This window comes from Thermobia domestica, chromosome 3 (assembly GCF_964235325.1).
Source record: "Thermobia domestica chromosome 3, izTheDome1.hap1.1, whole genome shotgun sequence".
Classification (NCBI taxonomy): Eukaryota; Metazoa; Arthropoda; class Insecta; order Zygentoma; family Lepismatidae; genus Thermobia; species Thermobia domestica.
In genome coordinates, this window is record NC_137456.1 from 8,950,325 (window position 1) to 8,974,562 (window position 24,238).

General features: G+C 36.0%; 1 protein-coding gene across 1 annotated transcript in view; it reads right to left on the reverse strand.

Annotated features, from left to right (window-relative positions):
* The window catches only part of LOC145682393 (uncharacterized), a 77,688-nt gene extending 54,925 nt beyond the window's left edge, over window positions 1-22,763 (reverse strand). The window contains exon 1 of the mRNA XM_081753997.1: window positions 22,522-22,763. Within this exon, the coding sequence (XP_081610123.1) occupies window positions 22,522-22,556 (35 nt within the window). The 5' untranslated portion in view covers window positions 22,557-22,763. The remainder of the gene's footprint in view (window positions 1-22,521) is intronic.
* Window positions 22,764-24,238: the final 1,475 nt, after the last annotated feature.

Genomic DNA, 24,238 nt, shown 5'->3' on the forward strand with positions numbered 1-24,238 from the left:
CATGAAATTTGCCACATACATGTCTTTGCCGATTATGCACATACTAACATTATAAGAAATACAGGGCGAATTCGTTATCAACTTATATTCCTACAACAACATATTTATAGACATGCGACAAAAATTTTGGACATGAGTGTACCTGTTAGGGACAGGGACCACGTGGTCGCCGCTAGACTGGACGTAGTTCAGCCATTCGCTAGCAGATGGCGCTGGAGCAGGCCTAGGTTCACAAATGGGCCGTAACGCCAATTGGTTTCGTTTGCTGACATATTAAATGTATTTCAACAATAGGAAAACACATTTCGAGAGGAGAGTATTTCTTTCTTTCTAGGTATCTTTTGTGAAGATACCTCCAACTTGGGCCACAATAAGGGCGCCCAAGTTAATACACACACACACACGAAATCTTCTTGAAAATCTCCCAAACTTATGAGCCATGACACATGTGTACGGCATCGATTGAAACCTACATTATGGCTAGTAGCTTTACAAGTGAAAATCTGCGATATCCTTTATGAACCGACATATTAGGAATTATTTTAAAAGAATTGATATATTTTTTAGTCTGCGTGATAGAACATTCCTGATTTCATTTTTGGAACCAGCAAATTATAATATATAAGAAATAGGCGAAACTATAAATTTAACAAAATCATTATTGAACAGTAATATGGAACAATCGATCCGAAGTTTTAGCTTTTCATTTAACTCCAGAAATTTGTGACACATCTGGAATGTAAAAGGGAACGCAATTCCTTTCATGCTAGGGCCGCGGTGGCTCAGTGGTAGAGCGTTCCCCTCTGGTGCTTGGTGTCCCGGGTTCTATCCCAGACCCCGCCAAGTAAACTTTGTGGTGGACAAACTCCATGTGTGTGGGTTTTCTCGGGGTTCTCCCGTTTCCTCCCACTTTCTTCATTCCACCATTTCATTCATCACTCATCATCACCGTCTCTTTTAGCCTAACCGGCATAACCGGGGGACGTAAAACTCAAAGATTTCATTTCATTTTTTTCCTTTCATGCTAACCAGCATTTCAGCGTAAGGTAAACGCAGCATCACTATCAATGTCAAATAACAATCAATTATTCCTTCCGTGATAGTTCATTTGCAGAAAACAATTTCTCGCTATAGCTCACTGTCCCATCTGCTACATAATTACTTACATTTTTTGCACATTACTTGAGATAAAAGCAGTTTATGAAAAATAATTCTACATATTTTAGAGAAAATAGTGAAAGAAAAACAAACTTTAATTACTGCTTAGAAAAAGTAAAGCGAAATATTTATGTAGATACTATGTAAACCTTACAGACAATGACTTCACCTTGCGTGTCAGGGACGTATAAAAAAGAAGAAAAAGCATGAATTACACGTATCAAGATAGGGATGTCTACTAAGAACTTATAGCTAGCTTAAACAGCGTGAAGAGGTGCAACACTGTATTAATCCCACGATACGTATCAACAACACCTGTATCGTGACTTTACTTTAACCTCATTTGCTACCGATAGAGGGCAGCAGGGAATGCAGGTTACTATTATAAAGGGGAGAAAACTTCTGCAAGTTATGATCCTTTTAAGAATTTATGCTCAGAGGGTATTATAATCTACACATAAAGTGGATTATTCGCTAAAGGAAATTGGATCAAAATTCGTTGTAATACGAAATCTAAGAATACAAAAGGATGAATTATTAAACACTTCATTTCACGAATGCATGCGAAATTACACACAAAGGTTACTGGAATTTCTATTCCGTATGTCTTCGTTAAAACATACACAACCACATAGACAAGTACTGTTATGTATTTTATGCCTAGTGTACGCCTACGGGATAGCAACGTTGCTGTTGTTTGAAACAAACTCCAATTTAATTTCAGTGAATATTGCAACTTTTTAATAGCATAAGACAAAGCCGTGACATGGCCGAATGGCGCCCAAAAATAAGCCGAACAGTGGTACCAACATGCAAAATTGTAAAATCCCATCTCTAGAGTGGAAAAATCCCTTCTTACTATTGAATTCTCCACGTTATACTACTACTACTACTACTACTACTACTACTACTACTACTACTACTACTACTACTAATAATAATAATAATAATAATAATAATAATAATAATAATAATAATAATAATAATAATAATAATAATAATGTGAAATGAAACTATTTGATCTTCCATGATTGATCAAAAAAAAGTGTTTATTTTGTCAGAACTGCAGTTTAGACTTCAGGATTTTGTGGCATCACCTCACGCTGAAGCTAATGATGGCAGAAACATGACGTTTTCCACATATTTTGCCTGGAAAAGTTTGAAATTGATTGTTTCGACGTTTGACATCTTACTTTCTTTTTTTTCTTCCTATTTGTTTCTTGTTTGATATTTGTCTTTCATTCATTTGTTTCTTGTACTTTAGCAGAGCACAATTTTTGTTCTTTGGGGGTTGATTTTTGACTACCATACACTTACGCAAATCACTTCCTCGGTAGCACAAACTTTCGAGATGAAAAAAATAGTTCTAGTTAAAATTTGAAAATTAACGCTAATTTTCTGTTCTTTGATCAATCGTTATATACAGGGTGATAGGTAACTCCACCGAAAAACTTTGGGAGGTGATTCCTTATATGAAATGAAATAAAATAGTTCTAATAAACATGGGACGAAAAACGTCTCCTTTCAGAGTTATGAACCGCCGAAAATTCGAAAAATCACGTTTCGAAACACTCTACCTTAGAAACTACAGGACCGACCCCAAGCGGTTTAAGGAATTACAAAGGAACTAGTATGCGAACTATCTAAATATGCATGTTTTTGATAAACGAACTGTAAAAAGGAAATTGAGATATAGGGATACTCCTTTAAGTACTAATAACGCGTTCGTTTCGCCGATAACGGAGGATGGTAAAACATGGATATTTAGATAGTTCGCATACTAGTTCATGTGTAATTCCTTAAACCACTTGGGATAGGTCCTATAGTTTCTAAGGCAGGGAGTTTCGAAACATGATTTTTCGAATTTTCGGCGGTTCATAACTCTGAAAGGAGACGTTTTTCGACCTATGCTTATAAGAACTTTTTTTCTTTCATTTCATATAAGGAATCGCTCCCAAAGTTTGTCGGTGGAGTAACCTACCACTCTGTATATATATATATATTTCGCCCCTAGAGAAGTTTTATTGGCTTTTATTTTATATATAGGAAAAATCCCATATAAGTTACCAATTTCGACGAAAATTCCCTTTATCTCATTCAGAGAAAAATGAATGTCAAAAAATACCATAAAAATTGTTTTTTTTTTTTTTACACGAGTTGGCATCATTGAAACAGATGAATAATCTGATCTGCTTTTAAGGAATTTGGTTTACACCAGCTCTTATATATATATATATATATATATATATATATATATATATATATATATGTATGTATGTATGTATTCTTGCAAAGGGTGCATAGTGGTTCTGCAGTAGAGTGCTTACCTCTGTGCTATGAGGTTCCTCGTTCGATCCCCGGCCAAGTAACTTTCTGGTGGACAACATCGTGTCCGTGGGTTTTCTCGGGTACTCCCTTTTTCCTCCTACATTCTCATTCTACCATTTCTTCCATTATTATTTATTTGCTTGATCATCCGTCTCACTTATTCTAAACTGTGTAATCGTGGGACGTTAAACTGAAAAAAGATTTATATATATATATATTTACTCTGTCTATGTGCCCGTCCGTCCGTCCGGAAAGCAAAAAATCTCTAGGACTACTTGATGGAGCACCATATATTTTGGCCAAGGTGTAGAAAGAATCAACCAATTCCTCTTTCAACATTAATCATTACAGAGCAAAAGCGGTGATGGATAGCGAAAAGCCGTTTTCTGTAATCGATCAAGCGTTCCAAGAATACATTTATTTTCCATCCTTAATTCTCTACTTAAACCGGAAGTGATAGAAGTCCACTACAATTTCCGGTTTCCATATTAATCTAGATAGAACAAAAATAGTAAAAGACAGAAGTAGTAAAAGTAATAGTAATAGTAAGAGAAGCGCTTGATTTTTAATTAACATTCTATTCAACGAATAGATACAATCTTCTCTCTTAACTATCTATTCAAACCGGAAATTGCAGATAATAACCACTTCCGTTTTAACGTTGATCGCTATCAAGTAAAAGCTAATACATATAATCAAATTCAACACTAGCCAGATGAGTGGCGGTAGTTCATAGGCTCATCATACTAGTTTAAAAATCTCTGCTTTTGCATAATGAAAAGTGAACTGCGTTTCTCGTTGTTAAATCAGGAAAATTTAGAAATTATGTGAATTCCATATAGAAAGCAGAAGTAATTGTCAATTTCAAACATTTCTGGTTTTATAGAGAGCTTTGGGTAAAGTTGATATCCTTAGCTAACCCGGTGAATTGAATCCAAAACACAACTTGTCGCTATCTATTACCTGTTTCCGTTCTATGGTGATTAACGTTGGAAACGGAAATAGATAATTTCTTCTACTTCCGGTTTACGTAGATGGGTGGATGAGATGAAATCTATTCTCGGAACGCTGAATGCATTCCGAAATATCGCTTCACGATATCTCTTGCCCTTTTTCCTTTACGATTACCAGTAATTTCTGTTGATCAATTGTTAATTCCTACCATGTCTGGTTTGAATATAGGTTTAATGGAAGACATTGAACCTTTTTATTGAGATGATGAATCGATTAAGAATTCGCTTCTTGTTATTTCTTACCATTTTTGCTCTATGCAGATTCATAATAAAGCCGGAAATAGTAGTAAATATATGTCACTTCCGCTTTTGGTAGAGTCATGCAGATAAAGATGTAATATCTTCTTCAGACAATGAATTGATCCCACGAAACAACTTGTTAACATCTATTTCCGTTTTAGTTCAATGACGATCAATATTGAAACCGAAAATTCTAAATTTCTACTATTTTCGGTTGAAATATAGGATTAACGGACGCAATAGAACCCATTCTTGAGACGCTGAAAGTTAATTCAGACATAGTCTGCCGTTCCCATGCCGTGTCCCGACAGACTGCCTTGAAGAGAAACCAGTCCGGTCCTAGCTTGCCGGCCACGGTTAGAAAAGTTTCCATCTATGTCGGAAGCGCGTCGATATGAAGAAACGCCTCTAAATATGAAATTAGTGTTAAAAGATTTAGTTTACTTTTAAGGGTGAATTTTTAAAGGAATATTTTATCAAGAGACTCAGGTATTTTTTAAATTTTATTAACAAATAGTTTGATAATAAATGAAGGATGACATAATTTAATTTGAGAAATAGGATGGAGAAGGTTTAGCGCGGCGTCTCATATCTTTTATTCATAGTTGAATTTTCTCTTAAATGTTTTTCTCCATTCAGTAAAGTGGCTTAAACCGTATGAGAAGGTTAACATTTATTTATGGCCTAGATCCGTAAACGAAAGCGTTAAGTGCATTTTAGAGAAATTCTCGTATTTTTGGTGTTTAAACTACAGGATGGGCCATAAGTCCCTTACCACCACTTGTAAATCCGTGTTTGTGGAAAATAGTGAACAACAATCATGTAGTAACATAGTAGGCCGAGGTGGAAGTCGGATTGTGATGCTGACCAAGATAGCGGCCATCTTGAAAACCGCCATCTTGAATTCGCGTCAAGATTTTTAAATGGGAACACGGTCATGCGGCACATCATTTTAGACTAGAATTTAAAGACAAACACAATGGTGAAATTGGTTTGTTGATATCTAAATGTGATATCTTAAACAAACATATCTTCATATTTCTGAGCAAATATTTTGTTCCTAAAAATAATTTTATATAAAAGAAGAAATCCTGAATAATCGACTGAGTGGAATAAATTTGAGTTTAGAAACCCTTTCAACAATGAGGCTACATGAGACGTGAAGCTACTGATTATTTTGGGATTCGAATCACATTATCTACCGTCAGCAATCAAACCTAGGTCTCCCAACAACATAGCTATGAGGAAGCTCTGATCGACTGAATGAATGACCTTAGATCTCCCTCGTGGGTAAGTGATTAGCGTACGCTCGTTTAACATGGAAGACTCGGGATCGATTCTCGGCGCGAGCTCATATGGTTCAGATTCCACGTTAAACTACAGATTCTAATTTGTTCGTCCACGTCTTATATGAAGTCTAAGTTTAACGGCCCACAATTCCTCTTTTGGCTAAGGGAGACGATGATTAAAGTAAGTGAACCATAATGGAAGACTTGGTGGAATGAGAAAGTGGGAGGAAACGGAAGTACCACTTCCTACCACTGGCCCCACACGTCTCATATAGCCTTCCTACGGAACGGGACGCTAAACTCAAATAAAATCCTAAAGTGAAAGCCTTATCAACACTTAGACTAAACTGCTTAATATTGAAACTTAAAATTCGGACAGTCCATAGAATTTGTGACATAAGATACAACTAAAATGAGGTTTTTTGAAATGGGACGTGGACGGAGGAATTAGAGACAGTGACGTAACAAGAGAGAGTCAAACAGGGCTTGTGCTCCGGGCGCTGAATTGAGAGGGCGCAAAACTGGGCAAATATTTATTTTCGCTGTAAGGCAAGGAAAGGAGTTTTATCAAGCTAAAGATCACAAAAAAATTACTTCCGAAACTTAACAGGACAAAAACGACTCACCAACCTTAGGATCCATAGAGCATAAGTTAGCTTCAAAGCTATCCTTTGAGGACATTATAAAATCCTTTGCAGCCAAAAGAGCCCGCAAAATTAAATTTTAGTACCACCTTTTTTGTGTGTGTTTTCATCTAACTTACATCGATCCAGTGGCGTATTTAGGGGGGGCTTCCGGGCTTAAGCCTCCCGAAATCTTACTTACTATAGTAAAATATATGAAATATCTTGCAGAATTTTCACATTTTCAGGCAAAGCCTCCCCCCCAAAAGTTAGCAAAGCCCTCCCCGAAACAAAATCGTAAATACGCCACTGCATCGATTTAAGAGATTTTGTAAAATATTCGAGTATAATACTCGAGACAACAGCTTGACTGCTTGTCATAATCAAATATTCTATTCTGTAACACACTGTTGATTCATTTGACACATATGCACATCCCGATATAATTCAAAAAAATATTGTGATTTGCAGTTATTATGATAATACTATAAGAATATGTTAAGCATGCTACTCTCAGATTATTTGGAAATTAAATACTAGTTAGTTTGGTGTTTTATCTTGTACTAAAAAATTAAATGTTATGCTGCAATTTTAAAATCAAGCTTTACCACTTGAAGAAAAAATGGAACAGGAGAATTACTGTGTGATGCCATATCAGGTATAGTCGGGAAGCATTTTGGTTTGGTGGGTCAACGGGGTGGGGCGGTAAAGCGAGCTCTTCCCCGGGCGACAACTAATCTAATTGCGTCGGTAATTAGGGATTACAATTATTACAATAAGATGTCCATTCATGAATTTTCTTTCGTTTACAAACATAAAATTTGATGTTTAGTCTTTTAACTTAAAACAATTATTAAGAGTCTTCATCCCGGCGAAATTAAAATACCGCTAATTTTACAGTAATTATGTGATATCTTCAAATAGGCCCTAGATAAAAGATAATCAAAATGTGAAACAAGAGCTTGCTAGACAATATTATTTTACATGAGAAACCGTTATCACGACTCACTTATCTGCTTTCGATTTCGATCCATTTTGAAAATCGGCATTTATTTTCGCGTTTCTAAACAGCTGAAAACGGAAAGCCGCTAGGTGACTTGTGATAACGGTACCTCACGCAAAATAATATTGTCTAGGGCGCTCTTGTTCCATATTTCAATTATCTTTTATCTATTTGAAGATATCACATAATTACTATAAAATTAGCGGTATTTTAATTTCGCCGGGATGAAGACTTAAAGAAGTGTTTTATTTTCTTTTTCTTAGCCTAGAAGAAAAGAAAAAGGGTTACGGGTAATTTACTAAGACGCACATGGGAAATCTTTGAATTTCGTTCTAGTTTTTGAGTTGAGACAATTTCTATATGAAAGGTTAAAAAAAAAAAAAAAAAAAAAAAAAACAGGAAGAACTCAAAATGTTGTCCGCATAAGGGGGTCATTTGCTAGTATACCATAAAATTGTTTTCATAGTCCCTATACATGGCTTTGTATTGATCTGAAAAAAGAAAAAATGGTTACGTTCGTAACCGTCTATTGGCCTGAATTTAAGGGATTTATGTTATTCATGGCTGCACTTCATATAATATGATATTAGGTTATCTCTCTTTCCATTCCCTTCTTTAGGAGAAGATTATGGTCGATGACCGTATAATAAAATTCTGACTGACACCATTTTCTTTTCTTTAACAATTTCCATTCTTTTCTAAAAGTCGACCCTTGTCTCTTCTCTCCCTCGCTATCCACCCTTTTTATTATGCGTTTGCCTTTTCTTTCAAATCATGAATAACAGTCTTTACTTTAACAGACTCAAAAAAAAAAAAAAAAAGTTCTCTATTCTATTCATATTATGTATAGGCAGACCTGGATTAATAATAATAATAATAATAATAATAATAATAATAATAATAATAATAATAATAATAATAATAATAATAATAATAATAAATATAAATATAATTAAAGCCACAATAAACCCCCTACAAGTAATAATTTCTTTGACGAGTCTATTGGCTTCAATTACTAATGGCTGAAGCTAAGTGGAATTGTAACTGGCGTCGATCAAGCACAAAAGCACCGTAGAGTCTTATTGCACAAGCTCAAATATTACTATAAATATACCACATTGACTTGATCCCTAGTGTTCCGTTGCAAGCGCTGCTGTCGGCTGAAGGTATTCCACTCGCTTTCTCTCGCTTAGCAACAGTTGAACCCTTATTGGCTCAACGCGTGGGTGTGTGAGGGTGTGAGCTTTAGTTCGCATTTTTGCCACGGCTCAAGACATTTTGGCAGTACAATAGTGTCGTTCCGATGATGTCACTGCCATCAAGGTTTCGTACAAGAGTTCCTCTGCGCTCTGTAGAAGGAGTTTCATAGACAAGTCTTTTGAGATTCAGTGAGTGTGCTGGCCAGGAAAGTGGACCATGAACAGCAGCAAAGTGCGCTGGCGCCCTTTCATGTTGAAACCACATCTGCTGACGAACACCAAGCAGGACATCTGCTAATGATTCTAGAATCCTATACAACAGAAACAGTGCGTATAGTGGTGCACGAGGAAGAAGAAAAAGGCCCATTAAGTGAGCGCTAACGATCTCTGCCCATATGTTTATTGCAAATGTCTGTTAATGGCTCTTGTCGCGTAAAGAATAGTTAGTGTACACGTGACTATTCCGTCTATTATACACATGGTCTCTAATTGAATAGGCTTCATCGGTGCACAGTGCAGAGGCATAAAACTCAGGATCGGCCATAGAGCACTACACTAACCACTTACAAAATACGACACAAGAGTCGAAGTCAACTTGATTCAGATTTTGTACTCTATGGATGGTAGAAATCCGATTGCTATTCATATAGTACCTTCTACACAGTACTTTGTGCTACACAGTTGAATGTCCTATGGGTTCTCGTGCTTGTCAAAGGCTGTTCCTTTATACGATCTCACACCATTTTTTCCAAGGCGGGAGTTCTGGTAGTTTGTGATCCCCCTTGATCGAAAAGTTATGGTTGCAAGTATCCAGGTTATCGTAAATGCTGGAACAGACGCGTAAACGTGGATTCCTTCTGATGTCCCGTTTGTGGAAATCTTTTATGGTATAACTTAACCGCTTTATGATCGTAAACACAACAACTGCAATTTCGACAACTGCAAAGTCCATTGCATTGCTGAAGAACTTACTGTCACGGGGTAAGTGTACTACACCAATCTGATAGAACTAACCAGACAAGTACTAACAAGTTTTGTAACTGCATGAATCAACGAGCTGTGTTTTAAAGTATCAACTACTCTCCACCAATATTCTTTTTCTTAGTCTGTTCCAATTGCTTTCTTTCCTACCAGGTTATTCTTGTTCTTACTATGTAATTTAAAAGAGAATAGGACCACAATCTGTGACGTCACAGATCATTCAGAACTGAACAAAAATGTTAATCTTCTAACTGTGAATGAATCAGAGAATTTAATTCAATTCCTAAAACTGAATAATTTAGTGTTTCAGTATTAATAGATGAATCGATTAATTGTAAGTTCGTCGCTATCTTTGCTCAGTCTAAAATTAACAGTGAAAATAATTCTATGAATGTTTGCGTTTTTGAAGATAGAAGAAAGACAATAAAGTTTTGTTTCACATCTTGCAATAAACATAATCTGTCTCATATTATTTTCCTGATATTCTTTGTTCTCTTTGAAATATTAGCTAAACTTTTTTTGAAAAATGTTTAAAACCTTATAATGGTGACCTCTTTAGTTTCGCCCTTGCTATAATCAGGGGCGTCATTTAGGGGGAGGACAGGAGGGGGCAATTGCCCCCCCAAGAGTTTAAGGAATACATATACTTTAATCAATTGTCTACTAATATATTAGCACAAAACGTGAAAGTCTTATACCGGTGGTACTCTTTATCCCCTCAAGTAAAGTCTGAAATGACGCCCCTGGCCAGGGACGTACGGAGGGGGGGGACACGGGGGTCCGGACCCCCCCCCGAAATTTCGACTTTTTAAAAATTTAGCCTAATTTTAGGGGCAATTTTAGCAATTTTAATATAAAATAGCTTCATATTTAGTTTGGACCCCCCCGAAATAAATTCCTGGGTACGTTACTGCCCCTGGCTGTAATTGGCAGAGTATTACTGAAATCATGTAGACCTAAGGTTGCCGAAGTTATGAAGCTTCAGGGCTACCGAACCGTATTTAAATCCTACTGTGAGCTACCAACCAAAAAACTACTAACCTAAAAAAAAAATCTTACATTTGTTTATTGCCTATAAACTTACAAGTCTAGTAAATACGAATCGGAGCGTTAACGCGATCTACCGAAAATGTCCCCGTGTGCTACTAGTAGCTCGTGATCGACGGTTTGGCAATCACTGATGTAGCCATTTATATGAAATCCTTCAGTTTAATGTCTCACTATTATGCCTTTTAGGCTAAATGACACCAGGGGCGGATCCAGGTCGGACTTCTGGGTGGGAGGTGGGTTGAAATACTGCTACTTAGAGCTACTTTTAAGAGCTCAAACCTCTGGGATGAATTTTATTTATATATAAAATAAGAAAAGTTCCTCTTCTGTGTGGGGGGTGGCGATCGCCCCCACCCCTTGTGGATCCGCCCTTGAGGGACACGTATGATTAAGGCAAGTGAATGATAATGGAACCTGGATAAAACAGGAGTATCGTGAAAAAAACAATGGAGACGATGTCCTCCACAAACTTACTTAGATGGGGATCGAACCGGGAACCTGAAGTAACCGATCTACCACTGAGCCACCGTACCTCCTTTGCCATTTATATGAGTTGAACATTTTGTGAATTTAAAAATGGCTAAGACAGGCTTTACTGATATTTCTGCATGAAATAACATGTCTCAGCCTAAGAGGTGACAAGAGAAATGTTTCATTTTATTAGCACATACGGGTTATTAATGGATTTATCTTTGAATTTAATGCAGTATAGATGTATGCGGGCGTAGTGAGGTGATGATAGACATGACAAGACTTTTGCAATCTGCAAACGAATCGAAAGAACATATGAGTGTACATACACATATAGAGATTCAATAGAATGTGTGTCAGTTTGCACCATAATAAATTAACGTCACTGGAAAGTTTCACCGGAGAAAGAAACCACTTTTATTTTCGATAAATCAGGGTATTCGTAATTTAGAGTAATTGATCACTGTAAAAAAAATGTACACTACTATGCACTTCTTTTAAGATTGAGTAGCATAGTTTCAGCAAAAATTAATACCTTAAAAACATGAATGAGTTTAACAGTCCATTACGTTATGACAACTCCAATCAGTGGCATCGGTGGGCGCATCTCCAGTGCTTGGGATCCCTGGTTCGATCCCAACTCGCGCCGTGTGGACTTTGTGGTGGACAAATACCGTGCTCGGGATTTTCCACTTCCTCCCACTTTCTTCATTTCACTCATCATCACCGTCTTCTTTAGCCTAACCGGCGTAATCGTGGAACGTAAAACTTGAAGATTTCATTTCATTTTTCTAATTTAAGCATAGCATCTTGGTCATATCTTGTATCTTGATCTTTTGAAATTGACTTAAAATTGTATTATTATTATTATTATTATTAAGATATAAGTATTTATAAGTATTCTTCCTATTGGCAGGTCCTGGGGCTAATGAGGTTTTCTTCTTCTTCTTCTTAATTTTCCGTTTGGGCCTGGAATTGTTTCTTCCACGTTTCTCGATTTTCAGCTTCCTCTTTCAACTTCCAATATTTTCTTCTATTTTTCAAATCATCGGTCAATTGTGTTCTTCTTCTTCCTATTCCTCACTATCCTTCCATCTTTCCTTCTGTGGCGGTATGAAGACGACAATTTCTTCGCAAGATGTGTCCAATCGAATTGGCCTTCCTACGAAGGATGGTGGCTAGAAGTGTCCTCTTCTCTCCTATTCGTTTTAAAACGTCTTTGTTTGTTACGCTTTCTGTCCATTTTTTCTTAAACAAAAAATATTTAATAAATACATTTGGGCATGATGGATCAGCAGTAAGGCTTTCGATTCTGGTGGACGTTGTACTTAGCTCTGTAATGATATTGTACAGTTTATTGAAAAAAAAAGAGGAAAAAAACGAATTTTTTAAATCTAGGTACAACTTTCAAAATGTAGGACATGTTTACCTGTTGAGATTCTGTATCTAAAATGTTTATTTAAGAATGACAGGACAGTTTTCAATTCCTAAATAGTTTTAGGTTAAGTAAAGAAAGCAAAACTAAAAACAAAAAGAGAAACAGGTACTGTCCTACAAATGAAGGATGTAAAAGTGAAAAGAAGGGCCTATATAAATGTTCAAGAAAGGTATTGGAGGGGTGTTTTTGGAAGGGAGTGTTAGGCAGATCCACATTAACTATACGCTAGGCTGCTCTTGGTGATAGTCTAATCACTGGATTCAGAAGGGACAGGACTGCGAAGATATTCCTTTTATAAGCTTACATTTTTGTTAACAGCAATATATATTCTATCAAAATAGAAGCTCACATAGAAACAGAATGGCAGGTCTCCTGCTAATCAAGATTTTAAAATAATATAATAGATTTTATTGTAAATAATTTTGTCTTAAATTCATGTAAAAACTGATATTCAATAGCCTAATAAAAATTCATTTTTGGTAATGAAAGTCATTCTTTTCATAAACGACTCCTCTGAATTTGTAAGAAATGAAAGAAGAAAAACTAATTAAATTAAAAATACAGTTTGACATTTTGGGACATTTTGGATCTCCTCTTTACTATAACTTTATTCTTTCCAACTAAAGAAATAGTTACGAAGTAAAAAATTAAGAAAAAAAAATGATTAAGGAGGGACGAAACAGCTCGATCTCAAAGCACTTGAGTTTGCAACGGACAACTTGAAGAATAAAAATAAACTAGAAATAAGAGCGTAAGAATAACACATCCAGATGTGCGGGAACATATAATCAAACATAAACCCAAAATGAGACCGAGTTTATAACGTTATTGTAGTAACACAAAGTAATAATAATTATTATTATCGTAAATGCTGAAGTTAGAGCTAAAAATATTTCCTCTGTCGGGGGACAGTGGTAGAGTGCCTACTTCTGGTACGTGAGGTCCTTGGTTCGATTCCCAATCAAATAAGTTTGTGGTGAACAACATCATATCCATGGGTTTTCTTGAGTTCTCCATTTTCCTCCCACTTTCTCATTCCACCAATGCTTCCATCATCATTCACTTTCCTTAATCATCTGTCTCGTTTAGCCTAACGGATATAATTGTGGAACGTTTAAGAGTCCGTATCACTGCGAAATTAAAATACCGCTAATTTTACGGTAATTATGTGGTATCTTCAAATAGATAAAAAGATAATCAAGACCTCCCTAGACGATGTTATTTTGCATGAGGTACTGTTATCACGAGACACCTAGTACCTTTCCGTTTGCAGTTACGTATTTAGAAACGCGAAAATAAATGTCAATTTTCTAAATGACTGGAAATCGAAAGCAGATAAATGAATCATGATAACGGTATCTCACGCAGACTAATATTGTCTAGGGAGGTCTTGTTCCACTTTTCGATTATCTTTTATCTATTTGAAGATATCACATAATTACTGTCAAATTAGTGGTATTTTAATTTCGCAGTGATGAGGCCTCTTAACTGCAAGATTCCATTCCATTTCATTTGTTTCTATGTTGCCTCTTCTTCAGTGCACTTAATGGCCTATTCCACGAAATTTATTAGTTTAGAAATGACTTTTTGTTTCACTTGAAGCATTCTGAGAGAGGAATATCTCAACAGCATTAAAGATCACTTGTAAAGATATCTATGCGTAACAGCCTTACTGTTTGGAATATCTGATAACATCCAGAAACTCCGAAACTTTTTTTCTTTCTTTAAAAATAAAATAGTAGGCATAACTTATACACTAGTACGTGTCAAGTAGGCATTAACGTATTACAAGATATTAAATTTATTGTAACTAAGGACAGAAAGGATATCTTTCACCCTGAAAATTTCATATACCTTCATAAAGGTGTTTAGAATATTTAGTACATGAAGTAAGCTTTCTTCTTTAAGCTTCTAGCAAATACATTAACCTTTTTTTTAACGCCATGACTTTAGTCAAGAGCCACAACACACTGTAGGGTACCAATACGCCTTAAGGTTGGTTTAAAGGGACAAGTTTTGCCGATAGATGGCACTACAGTCTTCGTATCTCTCCCATGTATTTTTATCTTTCACGAAAATTCACGATTTCTCTAACAAATTTCAACCTACAAACTTCAAATTTTTAGAAAAGGAACTTCATAATCTATCAAAGGCAATAATCTGTGCCGATTATTTATTTAGAATTTTCTTCATTGTTGAAATGGCTTGATTGTTGAAATGGATATCTAAACCTTTAACAATGGAACTGTTTCAACAATGAAGAAAATTCTAAATAAAAAATTGGCAAGATTTTCCCTTTAATACGTTATGAGGTTCCTTCTCTAAAACTTTGAAGTCTCTAGGTTGAAATTTAAAAAAGAAATTGTAAATTTTCGTGAAAGATAAAAAAAATACATGGGAGAGATACGAAGACTGTAGTGACATCTATCGGCAAAACTTGTACCTTTACACTAACCTTAAAGGAAAAATTTACAAAACAGTAGTGAAACCTCCCGTATTATACGGAGTGGAATGTTGGACGACGAAGAAAAAAGAGGAACAGAAGTTGCATGTTACGGAGATAAAGATGCTGCGGCAGATGTGACGTGGAAAAACAAAATTAAGAATGAAGTGGTCCGGGAAACAGTAGCAGGAAAACAGTGGTTTGGACATATAAGAAGAAGATCCTTGGAATACGTAGCTCAACGAGTGAATACTATAGAAGTGAATGGGAAACGAAACCGAGTCCGGTCAAACAAGAAGTGAGGAAATAGTGATAAGAATATGAAGTAGTGTATTGTGACAACAGATATGACACAAAACAGAAACAGATGGAGGACAACGATCCAAAAGGTCCAGCTAACTAAAGCCTGTGACAAACATCTTGGCATTTCAGCTAAACGAATAAAACGCAAGCTCTGACGCGATGTTGCCGAATGCTAAGGGGTGTGGTTATGGCTAAACAGACGAACTACAGAGCGATCAGATGGCAAAGGATAGGCGTAGATGTGTACAAAATAAACGTGACAATGCCGCTGGCCTCTCATTTGCTAGCAGCATTTAAAGGGAACTTGGAGCGCCGCCTTCAAATGCCAAGATGTTTGTCATACCGTTTAGGAACAAAGGCTTAGGACAAGAAGATGGTGACTCGGATTTCAGTTTAAATTGTAGATCTACCTCTCATATAGCCTTGGTACTGAAAGTGACGCTAAACTCCATTTGAACCGACTATCCAACATACAGAGTATACATATGTAACAAAGATATTACATTAAAATATGTGATTAAGTACTTAAATAAAGTTTACTGTAAAAAAAAAAAGTTGAAAGATAATTATTTCGCAAGCTGTAAGGTTATGTACAGTGTTATAAACAAAAATTGGCCACCAACCTCTCTCTAAAAAGTACAATCCTTATCTGTAGATGGAACAAAATGAAACAAATATAAACCTTCTGTAGGCCATTTTAGATTTCTACTTCAAACATCGAATATAGGGGTTTGTCTCACGTAAAAACTATTGCGTGAATACGACTTTTCAAAGTGAAATGGTTTGATCTTTTTAACTAGGCTGTACACTATCCTTTTCCAGGGATATTTAGAACAGTTCTACAGAAATACGAAATAGTCTCAAAAGAGGAAGAAATATTAGTATGTTGGGCATAGTTATTTTTATTAGATTATTTTTTTCTCTATTGGCAACCATGTAAAGTTAACTATACATTGTTCAGCGTAAGCTCTAAACTCCGATAAACAAAATATTTGTATCCTTCCGCTTGTCACAAATAGGATTGGCTAGTGATGTATCATTCCCAGTCCCCACGGGGAGGAGCAAATTATGCACGTGCATTTTGACAATACTGTCTCGTGTTGTCCAGATACTTACAGCAGTAGCAGAAAAGAAAGAAAAGAAACTCGAAAGATTAAAAAAAAAAGTCTTTGAATTTCGTAAAAACTATTGCGTGAATACGACTTTTCAAAGTGAAATGGTTTGATCTTTTTAACTAGGCTGTACACTATCCTTTTCCAGGGATATTTAGAACAGTTCTACAGAAATACGAAATAGTCTCAAAAGAGGAAGAAATATTAGTATGTTGGGCATAGTTATTTTTATTAGATTATTTTTTTCTCTATTGGCAACCATGTAAAGTTAACTATACATTGTTCAGCGTAAGCTCTAAACTCCGATAAACAAAATATTTGTATCCTTCCGCTTGTCACAAATAGGATTGGCTAGTGATGTATCATTCCCAGTCCCCACGGGGAGGAGCAAATTATGCACGTGCATTTTGACAATACTGTCTCGTGTTGTCCAGATACTTACAGCAGTAGCAGAAAAGAAAGAAAAGAAACTCGAAAGATTAAAAAGAAAAAGTCTTTGAATTTCGCTCGTAAACAATTGTTGGTTAGTGAGTAAAGGTTTGCCTTGTTGGTGTTTCACCACAACACTCGCGGAACCGGGATTCACGCCAGCCATCTTTCAGACTTTAAAAGCTGAACACGCGTCCACAGTTGAGTTGGCGCCATAATTACTGCGCATGCTTAGTGTTTATTTCTATTGTTTCATTAGCCACACTCGATTGCAGTATTATTAGATAATCCGTATTATATTGTTGTCATTTATAATAATATAGCAGTTTTATATGAAGCTTCATAGTAAAAGTAATAATGCAATCACATGAACTATTTTGCGGAGGAGTACAAGCGTCGGTAGGAGAACAGCAAATCAGCGAGATTTAGTTTCACGTGGCTTTGTTTATCGCAATTTAGAGCTTACGCCGAATAATGTATAGGCCATAATGTTGTTGTATTACTCTTTATGATAGTTCCTAAAATTTTTCATCTTTCTCCATATATCCCATTTCGCTTAACCTTCAACTGACAGATCATTTGTTAGCAGTCCTACAGTTAAAGTAAGGGGGAAAATGCAGACCCCTCTTGTGTTTCACATCCTGGTTGCTATACAACCTAACAAGGATGTTGTGTATAGCTGGTTGTATATGTGTCAAGCACTTTTACTCATTAATGTATTTACACATTTTAAAACCACTGACATGTGAGTTTCGTTTCACTAAAGACTTTCAAAGTGCGAAATCAGTATTGAAATTAGAAATAGAATTTATAACTTCTGGTTGCAACAGAGAGATAAGTTCAAAGATAGAACTGTTCTTCGGAGCGCTGAATCAAGATTAAAATGCCATTACTCTTTTTTTTTTTTTTTTTTTTTTTATGGAGATCTACATTAAAATCGGAAGTAGTAAAATTATCTTCCAAATATCTATGACCAATATTAACAGAAGAAAATCATTGGGACACGAAGAAATTAAATATCAAGTAAAAGCAGGGAATTCGTGTTATTATTTAGTTCAAAATCTTTTGTCGCTGAGAACTCTGTCGAGGAATTTCAAGCTTAGAATACGTATATAGAACAAGCATGAATGTTGTTCTGTATGGTTGCGAAACATAGTCGCTTACTCTGAGGGAAGAACGCTGACTGAAAGTATTTGGGAATAAAATCCTGAGATGATTATTCGGACTTATGATGAAAGGGAATAAGGAATGGCGGAAATTTCATAACAGGCAACTGCATGATTTATGGCATTTACCCAACATTGTTAGGGTCATCAAGTGTAGGAGGCTCAGGTAGGAAGGTCATGTAGCTAGAATGGAAGAAAGTAAGTACGCTTTGAAAGTCTTAACTAGAAGACCAATCGGGAAACGAGCATTAGGAAGATCTAGGCACAGATGGGAGGACACTACATAAAATGAACCTGGCACAAATAGGAATACAGAATAGAAACTGGATCCAGTTGGCTAAGGACAGAAGTCAATCGAGAGCTTTTGTGAACGCGTCATTGAACCTCCGGATTCTATACGTCATAGAATTAGTAGTAAAATTATACCACTTCAAGTTTTAGAAGAGAGATATGGATGAAGATTCTATCTTTTGTTTAGGCGCAGAATTGATTCCCAAAAGCAGCTAGTCGTTATCTGTTACCGTTTTGGCTGTATGTTGATCAAGGTTCAAACGGGAAATGTTTTGTTTCTACCACTTACAGTTTGAATGGAGAGCTAACGGATGAGAGGGAACGTATCGTTAGGGCGCTGAGTGAATTCCAAAAACTCTGCTTCTAAAAATCTTACCGTTATTGCTTTGATACATGTCAGCAGATGAATGTAGCTGTTCTATAAGATTAGGATTAGGAATTAAATTTCTGGGCTTTCGGTATCTATGGTCATGTGAGCCCGTCACGTATAACGGATGGCGTCCCTTGGCGATTACACTATTTGAGGAAAGAGAAGGAAGAAAGTGGCCTGGGACCTGTAAGTTAGGTACCACCCCGGCATTTGCCTGGTGTTAATGAGGAGAACCCAGGAAAACCTCATTCAGAATGACTGGCCTGATAAAAGCTTTTTACACTTTTTCGACCGAGTATCCACACCGGGAATAGAACTCGGAACCACTCGCACCAAAGACGAGAGCGTTAGCTACTACACTACGCGGAGCCACGTCGCTCTATGAGACTTCAAATATTTATGTATAGCATAGTTTGGAAACCTTGAATATCATATTAAATATTAAAAACACTGATATGGAGATATACCAGCGTTAATTTACATTTAACTTTTAACGTAGGAAAATGCAAATAAAATGAAAAGGAATACAATACACTCAAAACTGTTTTATGAATATTTGTTAAGGTAATTGGTCGTATTTGCAACACAAAATATCACTATTACGTAATTATTTATAGTTTCCGGAACACTCATTCATATTACAAATAAAGATTCATTATTTGATTAAGAATTAATTACCTTTCTGAATTGTTGTTACAAGTATAAAATGAAGTTTGTTAATATTTTTGGAGACAAATTAATTTATTTAAAAGTGCTCTTATATATTATTCACTTAATTAAATGGTCCGTTTATGAAATTGTGACAATCTTAATTTCACAGATTTTTCAAAGTTAAATAATTTGATTAATGTTTAGTAGATTATTTGTGATTCTCTCTCCAGTAACTTACTCAAATCTCTGATCTCAGAACAAAATACGAGATAGAATATTGTTTGGATTATACGTATTATTGCAAAATAAAACCCTAATGTTGAGTTATTGTTGACGCCAATTTATCTTTGAGGTTGTTACTAACCGCCAGTTCACTTTTGAGTAAAATTATGCAATTTATGAGAGCACGTCCATAAGTATGTACACTTTTGTTCTAATCGTCTGTAATTTGACTGTGCTACTTTTTTTTTTTTTTTTCATTTGCAAGCTATTGTCTTCGCTTGTGACAGGTTTCAGCGCTATCGCTTCAGTTCATTTTGCGCCACTGTGAAGGAAAAACATGGCTGCGTTACTATCCGTTTGCACCACAAAAGATCAGCGCTTCGTAATCCGTTTTTCTTATGGTCTGAAGGTGTACCAGAAGTTGAAATCCATAGAAAAATTCCAGCACCACATGGGGCAATGTTTTACCACGACAAATTGTGAAAACCAGCGGATTGAAGTCGAAAAAGGTATTCAGATCATTTTGCTGAAATCTCACACAGAACATAGCACGCAATTTCAAAATAGAAGATACTCCGTTAGGGGCTATGAAAAATTAGTAATGGGGCTTTAGCCTTCTGAAACATTGTACCATCTTTATACATATGATGAGCACAAATAATTCTGTATTCCATCTGCGTCTGAAATCGAATCCAGCACAATATTCACCAAAGACATGAAGCGTGAAGTATTAGAGCGTGAAGTGTAAGGCATATGGAAAGCGTTAGATGAAATGAGTTGTGTTTAATTGAGGTCTTCTTATGCAACCTCGTGGGTATAAAGAACGGGAACTATTAACGTGGACTCCGAACGGGGTTGGAAGCCGGTGCAGCTGGCCAAGCACAGATTATTTTGCAACATCAAATCTCGCCTGCAACAGGGTTATAGGACCATGCCACTCGCCCTTACATTAGATAAAGTCATCTACGAATTTGTTATACAATGCTTCTTCAAGAGATGTAGGAATTACCAGATGTGTCACACGTGCATTAACACGGGCAGCAAGTCTTGAGGAGTGGCAAAATCTTCATAACTACATTATTTAAAATAAATATTTCTTGTTGGAAACAGGCTTCATGATCATGGCAGTTAAATTTACTTAGCTGACCTTCTATTCGAGTACTACATTCATAAATCATGTTTAGGTTGCATTAGTTTAAGGTCACATGGACAGTGCTAAAGCAAATGGTCAAGCAAATCCCATGATAAATTGAAGACTGGTTGTAGAAATCCATGTAAATGCCAAAAACAATAGTTACTGTAACAGTAGAGACAAAAGATAGTAAATCGTGCCCCAGCGTAACAAAATTAAAAAAAAAAAACTATTGCTTAGAAATACAACCTAGCATATAATGAAGTATGAACATCTAAGGCATAAATGTGTTGAGAAAATAAAATAAGTGAAGCAATTTTAAGGTGGCACTTACATTGTCTTCTACGAGTCTCCAATTGCTTCATTGTTGTTAAATACAAGAACTCAATTCTCAAACAGCAGTGAACATCTGTTCCATTTAGTTAATTATCATAGTTTTGATAGGAAAACAATCTTGTCTTTATCACGAATAAGTTTCTTATCATAGAAAGTGGAAACAAGTTTCTTTAAAATTTTTAAACAGATGTAGAAGGGAAATCAAGAAATAAAGATAAAAGAGCAAGTTGGACTGGAATTGCAAACTGATATATTGAGACTGAAGCTTGATATTCGATTGTATAAAAAAAAAAATACCATCTTTCCTCTGCAGTTGTGTTTGCTTCATCTTTCACTAACATAATAGATTATTATTTAAATTAAAAATAGACTCAACGAGATTGGATTTGTAGTGTTTAGGCCTTTTTGTAGTGCGAGTTCACTTTCCCTCCCCTTCGCCGTTCCTGATGGGGTAGCGTACTTAAAATCGTGACTTTTTAGATCTCTTCTTTCTGGAGAAAGGGGAGGGGGCAAATGATGCAACTACACGGGGCGGAAAATTACCTAGGGCCGGCCCTGGATATAGGTAAGTTTATTTACTTTTTATTTTTATTAAACATGAATGCATCTACTTATTTAACAAATGTTGTCTGTCCTCCTGTCATTAATACTACTACAGAATAATTTACAATTTTACTTCAAATGCAGATCTTACACAATGAAATAACAATGTGACCATCCTTATGGATAAGATTAGATTGCATTTTGAAGATAGGTTGATTTGATATTTCATGTTTCTTTTAGCACAAAGACCATACGGGATTTATTATTTAGTATATAGATATCTGGGTTTTCGGAGTCTGTGGGCATGTTAGCCTGTCCCGTATTAGGTAAGGATGACGTCCCTCGGTGAGCACACTATCCGGGAAAGGGAAGGAAGGAAGCGGCCTAGATCTATATGTTAGGTATCAGCCCGGCATTCACCTGGTGTGACAGGAAATCTTAATTCGGGATGGCTAGCCTGAAAAAGCTTTTTACACTTTTTCGACCGAGCGCCCCCACCGGGAATCGAACCCGGGACTGCTCGCATCACGAAGACCGTACGAAACGTGGGTTTACAAATGTGAGATCTGAACCACATAAACCCCAATCAGAAATCGAACTCAAGTATTCCCACTCCGAAAGTACGTATGCTAACGATGTATTCACAAAGAGTCTCTACAAAGAGAAAATAGGTGTACAGATTATTCTGAAGAAGACGTACATAATTTATGAGCTACTTTCATCAACTTACCTGTAACGTGGAAGCTCGGCGTTTGCAGCTGCCATGCCGGCTGATTGATGCTCGTGTGACGAATTAATTAAGCACGTGTGACATCATCCTGAAGCCAATATGATTCTGCAGTTTATCCCGAAAGATATTTTCGCCAGAAACGAGAACCTTATGCAAATATCCTGACGCGCGCAGATGTGGATAATCGACCGCCGCCGGCCGGAGCTCTCAGTGAGATACTGGGAGAACGTAAAATGATTTTATCCTCATTTACGCTCTCTTTCAGCTCCGTACAGCCATGTGTTGCTACAGGGAGCCAGCTGGTGATAATAATCCCTCCTCCCGGGCCACATAAAGGCTGTTAGTCAAGGTCGGGCAAGAAGTTAGCGTGATTCGAAAGAGAACACAGAAAAAAGTTGAAAAATAGATACAGCGGTTAAAAAAAAAAACCAAGAATGAAATGCATGCTTATGAAAGTGAATCCCTTATTTTTTTATTGCTAGGTATTTTATATATATATATATATATATATATATATATATATATATATATATATATATATATATATATATATATATATATATATATATATAAATGTATATTTATACCCTTCAGCACGCTAGAGTTATATCGCGATGAAGAAAGGAGGTGTGGTGGGGAATATGTTTTATTATAATTGTTCAAACTCCAAGCTGTGCATTGCACCGTTTGAATCTAGGACATTTCGCAGACACAAGTAGGTTAAACCCACTGAAGACCAAAAGAATTTTCTTAACTTTTCAAGGTTCTAATGTTTCTGTTTATCTATCAATCAAATTGATCTTTACTCGATAGTCACTTGACGCTTTCATTTACTTTGTTTAAATTACATAAAATAGAGAAAAATTTCATTATAGTGAATACGTTTCAGTAAGATATTAGAGTGATAAAAAAATACTATTCTATATTTGGTTTAAGGTAAATTTACAAGGGAAAAGTGATTCATTCGATGGTTCATTAACAGGGAGCATGGTGGTTCAGTGGTAGGCACTCACTTCCTGCTTCGATCCCCGCTCAAGTAAGTTTGTGGTGGACAACATCGTGGATTTTCTCGGATTACTCCCGTTTCCTTCCACATTCTCATTCCACAAAATTTTCCATCATTATGCACTTGCCTGAATCATCCGTCTCCCTTAGCGCCAAGGGCATAAACGTGGGACGTTAAACTGGAAGATTTCATTTCAGAAAGAAAGTCTCATCTACGCCCAGGACAACATAAGCGTTAAATTTGGAGGTAGAACTCCTTTGAAATTTGTAGGAAAGTTTCGTTCCATCCTGTAGATGTAACTGCTTTTCATTTTTTTTTAATTGTAGATTCTTTTTGTGAAAAAAAAATCAAACTTCAAACGTCTCTTCGTTTTTCGTGAAAATTTTAGCTACTACTAGAAGAACCGTATGAGGAAGTTCGTAATCAGAAAACATATGCATTGCTAATATTAGTGTTCAGTTTGGTTTCTATCAGTCACGCAATGTATGAATATCCATGTTCTTTCACTTAACTTGGAATACGTGCAACCTTTAGTGTTAAGTAAATACTGTACAATATAAAGATACCACGTTTACCGTTTCTTACACATAAATTATATATGAGACCTTAACAGATAAACTATAGTTATTGATTTCTTAGTGACCACTTTTCAATCAGCTTTGAATAAACTTTGCATTAGTTAATGTGAAATTTTTATTCATGGCACGGATA